Source organism: Varanus komodoensis, unplaced genomic scaffold (genome assembly GCF_004798865.1).
Source record: "Varanus komodoensis strain SLA01 unplaced genomic scaffold, ASM479886v1 scaffold8, whole genome shotgun sequence".
NCBI lineage: Eukaryota > Metazoa > Chordata > Lepidosauria > Squamata > Varanidae > Varanus > Varanus komodoensis.
In genome coordinates this window covers 160,318-173,529 of record NW_025336481.1, presented here as the reverse complement: position 1 = coordinate 173,529, position 13,212 = coordinate 160,318, and the positions used below count along the sequence as shown (strand labels likewise).

At 60.3% G+C, this 13,212-nt stretch overlaps 1 protein-coding gene across 1 annotated transcript in view; it reads right to left on the bottom strand.

Annotated features, from left to right (window-relative positions):
* Positions 1-13,212, bottom strand: part of CTNNBL1 (catenin beta like 1) — a 63,779-nt gene that overhangs the window by 32,053 nt on the left and 18,514 nt on the right. Inside the window, exons 8-10 of the mRNA XM_044455111.1 lie at positions 8,435-8,507; positions 8,138-8,196; positions 7,383-7,531 (exon numbers count right to left, since the gene is read on the bottom strand). Coding sequence (XP_044311046.1) covers positions 7,383-7,531; positions 8,138-8,196; positions 8,435-8,507 — 281 coding nt within the window. The remainder of the gene's footprint in view (positions 1-7,382; positions 7,532-8,137; positions 8,197-8,434; positions 8,508-13,212) is intronic.

The following is a 13,212-nucleotide window of genomic DNA, read 5'->3' as shown; positions in this document are numbered from 1 at the left end:
TCAAATGCGCAGCGTGTGCAGTGGCCCCGCTCACTGCCCCACGTTCGGGGCAAGTCGCCTGCCCACCGGCCCCCTTCCCAGGCCACTGGGCCTGGACACACGATAAAAGCTGCCCTCGCTATGAGCCTCCACCACGCCCTCGGCCTTTTTCAGACGTGAGGAGGCCCAAGCGCTTCAGCCTTTTTCCTCGCAACGCACGTTCTTGGTCCCCCGGATTTCTGTTCCGGGCACCTCCTTCGTTATCGCAGGACGCGCCCTTTGGCAGGAGGCCGGGCTTCCCACTATGGTCATCGGAAAGAAGCCAGGCTCCTGCGGTCGCCACCCATTCCACCCCTCCTCACGAGGAACCCTGCCGAATAATGCACGCGAGGGAGCCCCCCCTCGTGCCCACTCCCCTCTCCTCGGTGCAGCAGCCGCTCAGGCACCCCCCCCACCCGCAGCAGGGACAGCAAACGCGGTGGCGGACGAGGCAGGGGCTGGCTCTCCGCGGCCGCTGCCAGCAGAAGGTGTGGCGAGGAACGAGGTGGCCACCCGCAGGAGACGCCTCCGCGGAAGGGCGCTTGTACTGCACGCCAACAAAGGGACGCAAGGCGCGGGCGCTTGTCCCTGGCGCGGCTTCATTCAGCGGAGCGTGGCTCCCAATTTGTTCAGGGAGGGCATTTCGTCCGGAGGAAAAGCATCCGCTGAAAGAGCAGCCACTGGGATGCCTGAACTGGAGCACGAATGATGAGAGGGAGGGGAGAGAGAGAGAGACGAGTCTTGGCAGCGTCTTCTGAGCCGCCAGCCGCCCCTTCCAGCACGAGAGGGAGCGAAAAAGACCATGCAGCCTTCGCTGAGCCCAGCAATGTGGAGCGGCTCCGCAACCTGCCTTCCTGCCCGGAGCAGCGGCTGCATCGCCGACGGCAGGAGCGGCTGGGCCAGCCGGCTGCCCCAAGGGGAAGCGAGCCACAAGGCCGAGGCGGGGCGAAGAGGAGCAAGCCCGCACAGGGCCCAGCTACGGGCCGCGAGCAACACACGCATTCGCCCTGCCGGACGCCTGGAAGAGGAGGGTGGACCTGGAACCACGAGTTCCCTCCTGCGTGATCCACGGTGGATTGGCAAAGGTTTGGGACACGGGTTTTGACAGAAGCAACGACACCACATGTCTCATCTGAGTGGGGCTGCTGAAATAAAGGAGCCCCGAGAGAGTCCCATCCAGTCCTAGGACCGGAAACAACCGCTTGGGCGCAAGAAGCACCCAGTGGCGCCCTGTTCTTGCAACACAAGTGGCTTATTTCGCACTTGGCCCTGGGACTCTAGCACAAAACCAATGAACGGAGCAGGACCAGCACAGCGGAAGTCTGCCCAGCCTTGCTCCCGAGGAAACCCACACCGTCCTCTTTCGCCCGCTCCCTCTGCGGAGCAGGGGCCCCGAGGCAGCATCCGTGGCCCGCCCCATGGCACCTGTTCACCGGGGTGTGGGCCAGGCCACAGGAAGGTGGCTGGCCCGCAGTCACCCGGCCCGTCCAGCGCTGGACGGCAATCCGGCCCAGGCCTCCGCGGCTGAATCCAACGCAACACAGCCCTGGGCCACAATCACAAAGAGGAGGGAGGGCACCATGATGCACCCCCCGCAGGGAGGCCTCAGCAGCTGTGCCTGGCCCCCGGGCAAGGGGAGGGGGCGGCAGTTACGCATGGAGTGGGGGCTCTAACTGCCAAAGTCAGTGTCATCACTGCAGGCACCAATCCGTGGTTCAAAAGCTCAGCTGGGGGAGCTCGGCCCATTATTCCTCACTGATCTATCAGCTCTCATTTATATCCTGCGAGATACAAATCAGCTGCAACGTATTGAACAGCAATCACAAGCGGAATGCTGTATGTGACGCACGAAATGCTCTTCCTTCCCCAGGTTGGCATCCCATCATTCTCCCGCACAACCGCCAAGGCATCCCAGGGGGCCGTTTTCTTCTGACCTGTCCTCTCCCCCCATTTCTGGCTTCTTGCTCTGCCAGATGCACTCAACGGGGCCTCTAATGGCCGGCAGTTCGGAATGCGTGGGAAACGACTCCGTGGCCACGTAAACATTTCTCGGCGACCCGGCCTCGGTCCACTCCCAGAGGCTCTACAAGCTGTCGCCCAGGCTGCACGGTGCCCATAAAATGCGGCACCCCCGGCCTTTAAACTCTACAAGTCCCGGTCACGCGGCCAGTCTCATTAGAAGTCTGGCTGAACGGCACTGGAGGGCAACCGAGGCCACGGGGCCCCCTCGGGAGCGCCGGGGAGCACCGAGTGTGGTGGGGAACGCGCGCTCGGCACACCTTCACCCCTGCCCCCCACTGCTCGCCCGCCCGCCCCACACCTCACTTTCAACTCTCCTTCACCCTGCGAGCCAAATAACAAAATGCTAAAAGCAAAAAGAAGTTCAGGCCTTGGCTGGAGAACTTAAGGTCTCTTCTCGGGGAAGTAATTGCATATTGATCAGCATTTAGGCAGGCTGCAGGGAGTCATCCCTGGAATATTCATGGGGCTTAAGTTCGGGCTCGGAGAGATCAATAGCTGCTTGACTGGATGGTCTCGGGCAGATTTTATTTGAAATATTTATTCTGCCAGAGAGCATGCAGTTTATCTTGGTCTCATCTTGAGCTTCCCAAAGCCTCCCTTGGGTGGGAACAGAGGCGAATGCCAGTGCTTGGGCGCGTCACCAGAGAAGGCAGCAGCCGCGGGACGGTCCCACACCGGGGCCAGCCCTCTTGCGAGCTCGCGGGCTCTGCCAGGCCAAACGCAGGCCACCCAGTGCCCAGCAAGCCGCCTGGTTTTGCAAACTGGCCAGGACTGGGGAAACACGTGAGTGTGTGTGAGAGAGAGGGAACAGCATGCAGCTGCATTTGGCCTGATGGGTGGCCAGCTGCACAGGCAGGCACCGCAACCTCCCCGGAAGAGTTCTTGGGAGCTCGCGCATTCCAGCGGTGAGCTGGGGAAAACACAAACCATCCAAAAATTAAAGCCAAAACAAAATACGTCGCACTCACTCAGCTCCTGCAATTAACTAACCGTCCCAGTTCACTCCAGAAAACAATGTGGGGAATGGAAACCTCTGGAGAACACCAGAGCACTCTGGGAAGGTCGCCAACGTTAGGAGAAGACAGAAGGCCTGCAAAACCACGGAGCATAACCCTAAAGAACCAAAAGAAAGAGCAAATCTGGGGAAAAGGAAAGGGGTCCTGCCAGGCCGGGGAGCTTCATCGTCGGGGCTGCATGGGACAACCATTTCCCACTCACACATTAGCCTCCCCTGTTCTGAGCCTTGCCACCATCCGGGAGGGAGGGCCCTGGTGAGCCCCCGATGCCTTTATCGCACCTCCTCCCAAAGAGGAAGCCCCCAGCCGCCAAGGCAAGAGAGGCTTCAGGACTCCAAGGCTTCCAGAAGGACGCATTCTGAGAACTGGCAAGAGGATCTGATTCTGCTAGGTAAACACAGCATGAAGCTGCTAATAAAAGAACATTTCAGTAGATACACATTAATTTTGAGTTTCCAAGGAGCTGATGTGACCTGAAAACCAGAGAAGCGGTGAGAGGCTGCGCGGGGCTGCTGTGAGCGAGCCGAGCCGAGCCGCACTCTGCAGGCCAGTGCGCCGGTCGTTTATTCCGCAAGCCTGGCCGTGCCTGTGGCCCTCCTGCTTGTGTGGTCAGTCGAAGGACACCTCTGCACAGGTCAAGGGAGCGTCACCGCAGGGCTCTGCCCATCCGCATAGCAAAAGGGCGCGTGCCCACCGCTCCCAACCCGCTCACCTAAGAACCGAGGCACGCGCTCTCCCGCTGCCATGAATGCAGCACAGGCCTCCCTGCGCAGCCCCCGGAGACAGTGGCATCTCCTCGGTTAACGAAGAGGAATAATAGGTTTCGTGTCAACATTCCTGAGGAACTTGACAGGCTGATCTCTCTCTTTCCGAAGGGAAAGAAGGGAATTTCACTTTCTCTCATGGAAGCCTCTGGCAGCTCCCGATCTGTGAAGAAATTGAATTGTGTTTGGAGAGAGACCTTAATTGGATGTGACATTTCTAAACCTCCAGTTGGAGGTCACCAACTTTAAATTTGTTTCTTGATAACCCTCGTTGCAAACTGCCCAGAGAACCTGTGTTACTCAGCCTGATACATCAAACAAACAACCAACGAACACACAAATGAAACTAAACCTGCTCGTTTGCAGGCTAGGCAATTTCCAGGATAATTATCCATCCCGCCTCCTCCATGGCTAGGGCTTCTGTGTAACAAAGACATGCATTTACGACCCAGCCAAGGACAGGAATCGGAGGGAACAGCCCCGTGTCTCCCGCTGCAGAAGCCGGCAGCAGCCCAGCCCATGCCAGCCGCCTGTTCTAAAACGCTCCACGTCTGGACCAAGGGCACACGACCTCCTCGCTGCAGGAGGCGGCGGCTGGCCAGCCCTCCCTCCATCAAAGCCACGGCCGGGCCCACGGCTGACTCGTTACTCCGTTATGCCACCATTTCCAAGATATGCGAAGGAAGAACACAGGCAACCTCAACAGATGCATCAAACTACAGGCCAAACCCGGCCCGGGCCGGTCGCCACAATGAAGCTCCATCGCCTGGCCAGGCAGCCTAGCCAGAACGGCAGCGGCTGGGTAAGACGCGCTCCAGCAAAGGGTGGCCATGCCCTGGGTGCCGCGAGGGGGGCAGCGGGGACCCCTCCGAGGAAGGTGTCCCGCAGAACAGGCGCCCCCCCCACGCCTCACCCAGCGAAAGGCAACACGGGGGCCAGGACCGCGGGGAACCCGGAGCGGTGCGCAGGTGAAGCGCCCCTCCGTGCGCATGGAGGCAGTCCGCTGGGGCGTGCCCAGAGGCGGGCAGCCTGTGCCGGAGTGCCAGGACGCGGCCTGTTGCGCGTGGTACTCTGCGTGCGCGGGTGGGCCCTCGAGGGCAGCCTGGCCCCACCGGGAGCCGACCGGGGCAAGGCGGCGCCAGGCTGAGCGGCTGCAGGCTGCCCTGCTCCCCGCTCCTGCTCGCAGGGCCCGGAGGGCGCCAGGGGTCTCGGCCCCGGCGGGGGGCGAGGGGCTACCCGCGCCCCTCCCACCCCGGTTCTGTGCTCTAGGCGGTGCCCCCCGCCCAGGACTTTTGGCGGCTCTTCTCGTGCATACACCGAGTGGCCGGGCACAGGCCGTGGGGCGGCAAAGGGGGGACGGCAGGGACCCGGGGGTGGGGGGGGCTCAGGCACTCCAGGCTTTCTTTTCCCAACGCCTTCCCACCTGCTGGGGGGGCACAGAGCCCATCCCCATTTGCAGAGCTGCTACGGCAGCCGCAACAGATGGGGTGGCTGGTTTATGCAAGCGCCGTCCTTCAGAACGCCTTTTAAACGCAGCCGTGTCCTGGGAGACATTTTCTCCTTGTCATTATCAGCCAGCTGGGACCAGGCAAGGGAAGGGCAGTAAACAGCAGAGCCCCAAAAGGGGGGGGCGAGCATTAAAAAATTAACATGCAAGGTCCCACCCATATGGCTCGAGGACTCCAGGTAATTAGTTCTGCCAGGGTGGTGAGCAGCTTAGCATGCAGAGGAGAAAAGGACAGGAAATCCAGGAGGCGGGGGCGGGGGGACCTTCCCCCGGTCCGGGGCTTCAGCGCTTTCCAGCCTTGCTTTAATTAGCCTTAAGAAAACTCAGCACTCCTATCTGAATAATCCATGTTTCTGGTTATTTATTCAGTTCCCTGCTGCTGCTGCATATTACCCAGCCTGAGTCCGCAGGAATATATCATTTCTTGCCGGTGCTTGCCAGCCGCCTCTCCGTGCCGCTCGGCTCAGCCCACCCAGCGAGAGAAAGCCTCTGCGCAGCTCGGGGAGGGGGGCGCGATTCCGGGGTGCTGCGTGAGGGGGAGGGGTGTGGGGAGGGCCCCCTCGGAAGGACAGGATGGAGTGAGGCGCAGGCCCGCGGGCCCGGGCGCCGTGCCACACGAGCCCTTTGCGAGCGGGCGGGGCGGCACGGCTCCAGAATGGCTCAGCAGGGCATCCGCCTCGGGAGGCTCCTGCGCGCTCGCCGGCGCACATTCACGGGCCTGGCCGGCGGTCCCGCCACTCCAGGGGCGGCTCTGCTGAAACAGATGCTTCCGGAACGGAACGGGCAGGTGGCCACTGGCCTCCTGTGCCGGCAAACTCACAGCAGGGTCACGCGTGCCCACCGTGCTGGGGGGAGGGGGGCGCAAGAGGCCCCAGCTCACGTTTGCCACACTGCGCAGCAGGGGTCCAGCTGAGGCGCAGCGTGGGGTGCCTGCACTCAGAGAAGCCGACCCACCACCGGGCGCACACAGACCGCCCCACATGCGAGCCCAGAATCGTTCCGCGGCAGCCAAAGGTTTCGCTGTGCGGGGTTCCAGCCAAGAGACGAGCACTGGACATGGGGAAGTCCCCGGGTGAGCCTCTGCCGCACCCCCACTTCCCCGCAGGGGGTTCTGCCACAAGTGATGCCCCAGCCCCCAAGATTCGTTTTCCCCCCTGAATGGGAGCCAAAGGAAGGCGGGGGGGGGGGAAGGGGCCCAACGAGAGAGCTCTGCATGACCGAGAGCGCAAGACCTCCCCCTGCCCTTCTGCAGAGTCCGCACACCTGGTGGTGCCGAGCGCTTACGGGTTGTGGGGCGAGCGGCTCCCCGGCCAGGTTGGGGACCGAGCCCAGAGGGGAGGCTGCTGGCCAAGACGCTGCATGCGCTGCAGGTCTCTAGGAGGCATGCGCGATGCGCGCCGCACCAGCGGAGCGTTCAGCAGGTAAAGGGGCAGAGCGGGAGGGCACCTGAGGCCCCGCAGAACTCTCGGCCCGAGGTCCCCATCGTTCACCACGGCTTGTGAGGCCACCACGGCCACCCTCTGAAAGGCCACGCGCTGCCCATCCTCGGCAGAGATGCTCCCGGGCACGCAGATTCCGCCACATCTGCTTCAAGCGGAACAGCAGCCCAGGCAACCCACTCCCCAGTCGAAACGAAACAGTGACGCTGGAGACGGAAGAGTTTTGCCTGGGGCGCCTGACCTGGGTGCCAAAGCAACGCCCCGTGGCCGGCGGAGGTGCGACCAGTCGCAGTCCTTGTGCGTCACAGTTTTGCTTGTCTGGAAGGGAAAGGCACCCTTGTGTGGTGGGACAGAGAGATCTCACCCTTCATCACCCTCTGACTGCTTTTGCGGGAACCCTCCTCAGCCACAAGGGGTTTGCTCCTGGCCTCTGGGCCACTCGAGAACGGAGAACAGGCCACCCCAGACGAGGTTCTGGGCACGGAAGAGGAGCGTGCCCACAAGCCTCCCCTTGCACTGGAACCCCCTGCCTGCCTTCGGGCCCCGTTGCCCTGGAAAGTGGGGCCCCCCAAAGAGTCAGAGGCCCGGCTCGGTGCTCCTGCCCCCCAGACGTCACCTGAGCATGAGGTTCATCAGCTGCAGCCCCTCCCCCTTCAGGAAGCGGTCCCGATTGGAGCTCAGCATCAGGGAGGAGCACAGCGAGTCAAACAGGTTCTCCATCATCTCCTGCTCCTCAGCTGTGTTTGGGTTGTGGCGCTTGAATACCTGCATGAAGAGCAAACCAGAGGCCTTCGTCATGTCGAAAAGCCCTCCTGACCACACTCCCGACTGCCATTTGCATCCCTGAACCGGGGAAGACGCTCTCGGGGACGGGAAGGGCTCGGGCGGCCATCACGAGAGGCTGCGCCACACGGGAGGCCCAGGAGGAGCATCCACGCCGACCGTTTTGCCGAAGAGGACACTGCAGGCTCGGCCTGAGGAGCACAGCACAGTGCCCAAAGGAGGGGATTCTGGAAGCTGCTGGGAGCCACTGGTGCCTTCTCACCACCGCCCCCCCGCCCCAGGGAAACTTCCAGGCTCCGCCAGGTGCCACTGCACGATTTAGACTGCCGGATGAGGCGGCCTGCGTGTCCCGGCAGGGAAAACAAAGCTGTGCATCGGCACCCCTCCAGGAGCGGGGAGCAGGCCAGGCCCTTCCGCCTGGCACGCTGGTTTCCGAAGTGCAAGGAAGACCCCTGCCTTGCGCAGCCCCCAGCCACACGGGCCCCCACGGCTTCTGCATGGCTCGCCCCCTCCCTGTCCCCTCCCCCCGCCCGCGCCTCCAAGCCGGCTCCGGGCGCTCCGTGGCAGACAGTGGCAGGAATCACTCACAGACAACTGCTGAAGCAGCACGTCGATCCCGTCCAGCTCCCCCAGCAGCTCGCGGTTGTCTAAGGGAAGAGGGGGAATGGGGCCGCGTCAGGTTTACAGCCACCCAGCCCTGCTCCATCAGCCGGCACAATCGATAGGCCTGACAGAGTGCGAACACTGCAGCAGCCGGGGAGAGGGCTGCGCGGGCAGGGGAAGCGAGGGGGAGGCGGGGGGGCAGGGAGGGGGCCCGAGTGCGGCAGCCACCCGGCTCTGGGGCAGGTGGGCAGCCCAGGGCGGGGCGGGGCGGGCACAGCTCACCGTCTTTATTCTGGAGGAGGATGGCCAGCACCTCGCTGCAGTACAGCTTGTTGGCGTCGAAGGGCACCTTGGCCTGCGGGAGGAAGCGGAGAGGAGCTCGGTCAGGGGCACGGAGCCGCTGGCCGGTGGCAGAGGGGCGATGAAGGAGCTGAACCCTTCCTCCCTTATTTATTTATTTATTTATTTAAAACATTTCTATGCCACCCCATTTGCCAAAGCCTCGAGGCGGCTCACAACATAAAATTAAAATATAATACATTCAAAATATAAAACAAATTAACAATATAAAATAAGTCGCCCTGGCCAGATAAAATAAGCAAATAATATTAACAATTAAAATGACGTTTAAATAAAAAGGTCTTCGCCTGGCACCGAAAAACAAATAACGACGGCACCAGGCAGACCTCTCTGGGGAGTGCATTCCACAGATGGGGCGCCACCGCAGAGAAAGCCCTCCTCCGAGTACTTAACCTCCTAATATCCTTCACGGAGCGTTCCCGGAGAAGGGCCTCTCTCGCTGTTCTCAGGGGGTGGGCGGGCATATATGGATGTAAGCACTCCTTCAGGTAACCAGGACCCAAGCCGTTTAGGGCTTTATAGGTCATCACCAACACCTTGAATTGGGCCCGGACTTCCATGGGAAGCCAGTGAAGCTGACGGAGGACTGGAGTCATGTGAACATAACGCCCAGTCCCCGTCAGCAGCCTGGCAGCTCTATTCTGAACCCTTCCCCGCCTGCGAGAGTTTCGCGCGTCTTTCCACTCCCCATGGCGCCTCATGTGGCACTTCTGCCGGCTCGTGCCTAGTTCAGCCTCGCTTGTGCGACTGACCGGACACCGTCCTAGGATGTCCTCCGAGACCAGCTCGGCACCCTCTGGCACCACCTGAGCGCCGCTTTTGCGAAGCCAAGACGCGGAAGCAGCCTTGGCTGGTGCTCGGAGCTGCGGAAGCACCTTTCCTCCACCAAAGGACAGGCGCTTTCAGGCGGCTGCCCAGCGCTGCTCAGAGGCCGGCTCATCCTTGCACTGCCTTCAAGCTTTCGCCCCGCACTGCCCGGGGAGAGCTGTGCCACCACCCAGCAGGGAAAGCGCAGCGGCATCCCGCAGAAAGGGGTTCTGCGCAGAGCTGCTCGACCAGCCTCTCTGGACCAGCAGCAGCCAGAAACGCTACTTCTGAGAAGCACCGTTAACGGCCACCCCGCTCGGGAATCACTGGCCAGCACACCTGGAAGGTCCTGGGATGGGGAGGCCCGCTCTAGAGAAAGCAAGCCAGCATGACTCGGCCTCGGTCAGTCTGGCTCTGGCTACTTCAGGACATCTCCCAAGGACTGCCCATGAAGACCGCCCGGAAGCTTCCGGGGCAGAGTTCCGATTAGCGCTGGTCAAGCTGACGGTGCGCTGACCCTCTACCAGCATCGCAGTTTGTCAGCTAATTTCAGTCTCAGTTTAGGTGGCTGCATTTGACCTCCTTCGCTGAGGCCACTGCGGGTTTCCTCGCCATTAGGAACCCGCAGGAGAGGCCTGTCGCCTGCGGTGCCCGGACTCTAAGCAGCTCTCCAGGGAGCTCCCTGGACCTGGCCTGGTGATGCCCACGGATCCGCAGCAGCAGCAGCAGCAGCCTCCTGAAGTGTCTTTATGTAGATACACTCTTGCTTGACTGTTTTGACATTTGTCTTCGATCACACTGCGATTCAATGCTCTGATGCTGCACCAGCACTGAGAATTTGATGGAAAGATGCTGGAAAAATGCTTCAAGAGTCAAGGTGGAGTCCCCAGTTTAGCATCAGATCACAGAGAGGATGCCTTGCCCTGCTCCTGCCCTGTGGCGGTGAGTGTTGGGATGGGGACCCGGGAGATTCGGGATCTGGCATCCTCTCGGTCATGGATCTCATGGAGTGACTTTGGGCCAGTCACTCATGCTCACCCCGCATCACCTTACAGGACTGTGGCTGAATGGGGAAAATGAAGCGACGTGATCCACCTTGGGTTTCTCACCACAGGGAAAAAGGCAGGATATAAATGCAGTGATCAATGCAAAGAAATGGAGGAGAACAACCGAGGGAAATGAGAGACCTCTCCCAGAAGATCCGGGAAATCCAAGGGGAATTCAAACCTAGATTAGGAATGCTGAGAGATCAACAGGGGAACAAGCGATCTGACCAGGAGAGGAAAAGCAAAGGGGGAAAGGATATACAGAAAAACTACACGCAGGAAACAGGGAGGTGCCAGACTTCGTCTTCCTTTGAAGAGGAATTCTATGAAGAAGAACCTGCGATACTAGAAAGCAGGTTCCTGCTCTGAAAATGCTTGAGGGGAGGAAGCATCCAGACCAGACACAAGCAGAACCGGTCCAAGCTGCAGGGACCGACCCGGTCCAAGTCCTCACACGAACATGCAAACTGCCGTGGAAACAAAGCCGACAGACCGGAGGCGCTTGATTCACATTCCATTTCGAGCATTTCAGGAGACCAGCTGATGCTTTCTGGAGTACAGCCCAGTCTTTGTGTGGATCACGAGAAGCTGGTCCTGGAAGACACGGGGGTGCCTCGGCACTCGATCTTCCTGACGCGTCCACTGTTTAGTGCAAGAAATTACCGATAGGGAAGAATATTGGGGGTGGGGGGGAGAGAGAGGATGAGGGAGAGAATGGCTTCCTACAGGCAAAGGCTTCAGACAAGGGTGCATCTTATCTTCCATCTGGTCTATCTGGACATAGAACATTTAAGGAAATATGAATTAGATCAGAGGAAGGAGTGAAAGTGGGTGGAAGATCCATCAATATTTCAAGGTATGCAATGATATGGCCTCACTGGCAGAGAGCAGCAATGACTTGAAGCAACTCCTGGTGAAAGAAGTACAAATGCAAAGCTGCAGTTGAACATCAAGAAAACCAAAATCATGACTGCAGAAGAATTACAGAACTTTAATGACGACCATGAAGAAACTGAAACCTGTCTTGAGCATCAATTCAAAGGGAAACTGCAGCCAAGAAATTGGAAGATGACCGAGCTTTGGAAGGAGAGCAATGAAGGAAGTGGAAACGACGATCCTGTGCAGGGCTGCTTCACTGGAGACCAAGGCCATGATCCACAGCACTGTATTCCCAGTCACCCTGCCTGGGTGTGAAAGCTGCACCGCGAAGAAAGCTGACAGGAAGAAAACTGATGCATTCAAAACATGCGTCCTGGGGAAATGTTTGGAAACACCCTGGACTGAAACCAGGGGCTCCTGGATCAAATCAAGCCACAGATTTCCCAGAAGCAGAAATGCCAACACTGAGGCTGCCATGCTGTGGGCCCATCAAGAGAAGGCAAGGCTCACTGGCGAAGACGGCCGTGCGAGGGAAAGCCGACGGCAGACGCTGCGACGGAAGGGCAGACGCGGGAGGGATGGAAGGCTCTGCCTTGAATTTGCAAGAACGTTCCCAGATAGAGAACATTCTGGGGGCTTCCATTTATCAGAGACGAGGTTGATGGCAGCGAGTCACAAGGATATCAGTGCGTCAGCGGCAACATCCTCCTCCAAAGGGACAGCACAGCTGCCATACGCCGAGGCTCTCAGCTTTCAGGAATGGCCAGGACACACTCAGGAAAGCAGGCAGCTCGTAGGGAGTCTTAATCCAGCAGGGAGCACAAAGCCTGCGACATCTGCCTCAGCATCCCGAAAAAGATCAGTGTTCTGTTTTCAAAAGGGCCCACATTTCGAGTCCTCGTGAATGCAGCCTTGTGAGAGCGGAAGGCGGCCGGCCTGGCCTCCCGGCATGCAGAGGAGGCTGAAGCTGTGCGAATGGCTCCGTGCCCTTTCCAGGCCAGTAAGCACAGAGCAAATTATGCAAAGTACCCAGATATGCAAATAGGCATGCTTTAAACTAAATGAAATGTGGTCTAAAAGAGTTCGGATCAAAGCATTAAGCAAGGTGCCTGCAGTGCTCCCCACCCAGCACTCGCTCTGGGCCACACGCAGCTCTCGGCGCCGCCCGCTCTCCCGCAGCAGCAGCAGCAGAACACGCCGTTGCTGGCGCTGCCTCCCGAGCTCACCCCCAAGAGATGGCGGGCGCTGCGGGGGCAGCGGGCTGGCCCTTCCGGGGCAGAGAGGCCCCCGGGAACCTGCCCTCGGCCCTGGCACGGAGCCCTTGGAGGTCAGTCCTGGCCACGCCCCAGTGGCACTGAGGGGGCAAATTGGGGCCCCAGGAGGGCCGTTGTCGGGCACGCTCCACGGAGCCAGCTTCCTCTGGGAAAGACGCCCCTGTCCCCCGCCTGCCTGAGGAGGAGGGCCTGGATGAGGGCAGGGAGGTTGGGCTCCCCCACCCCGCGCGACCTGCATTAGGGTGGGGGGAGGGGGTGTGCTCGTGCAGATGCAGCCATGCCCCCCCCATGCCAAAGACAGCCTCTGGGGAGACAGATATTAGCCACGCTTCTGCTGACACGCATCCACGTCCGCGGGTTTTGGCTGACAGTGGAGCACACTCTGCCTCGGAGGGCCCAAAGACGTCCCTGCCAGGTGAGGAGCCAGCCAGCCAGCACATCTTGACTCCTGGATGTCACCTGGGAGTGCCGATCCTCAAGCTCAGCGGGGGCCCTGCTCCAAGACCCCAACAGATAGAACAGGCTGCCGCCCGCAATCCAGCCCATGGTTCGGGCCGCCAGGGGAACGGAGGGATGTTGCGGAACTTCCATAAACATTCAAGCTTCCAAGGCAAAAAGGCGGCTTGCTGAGGAGACGCTCCATGCAGCCCCCCAGCACAGGAGGGACGTGCTGCCTGCCGCTGCAGGGAGGCTG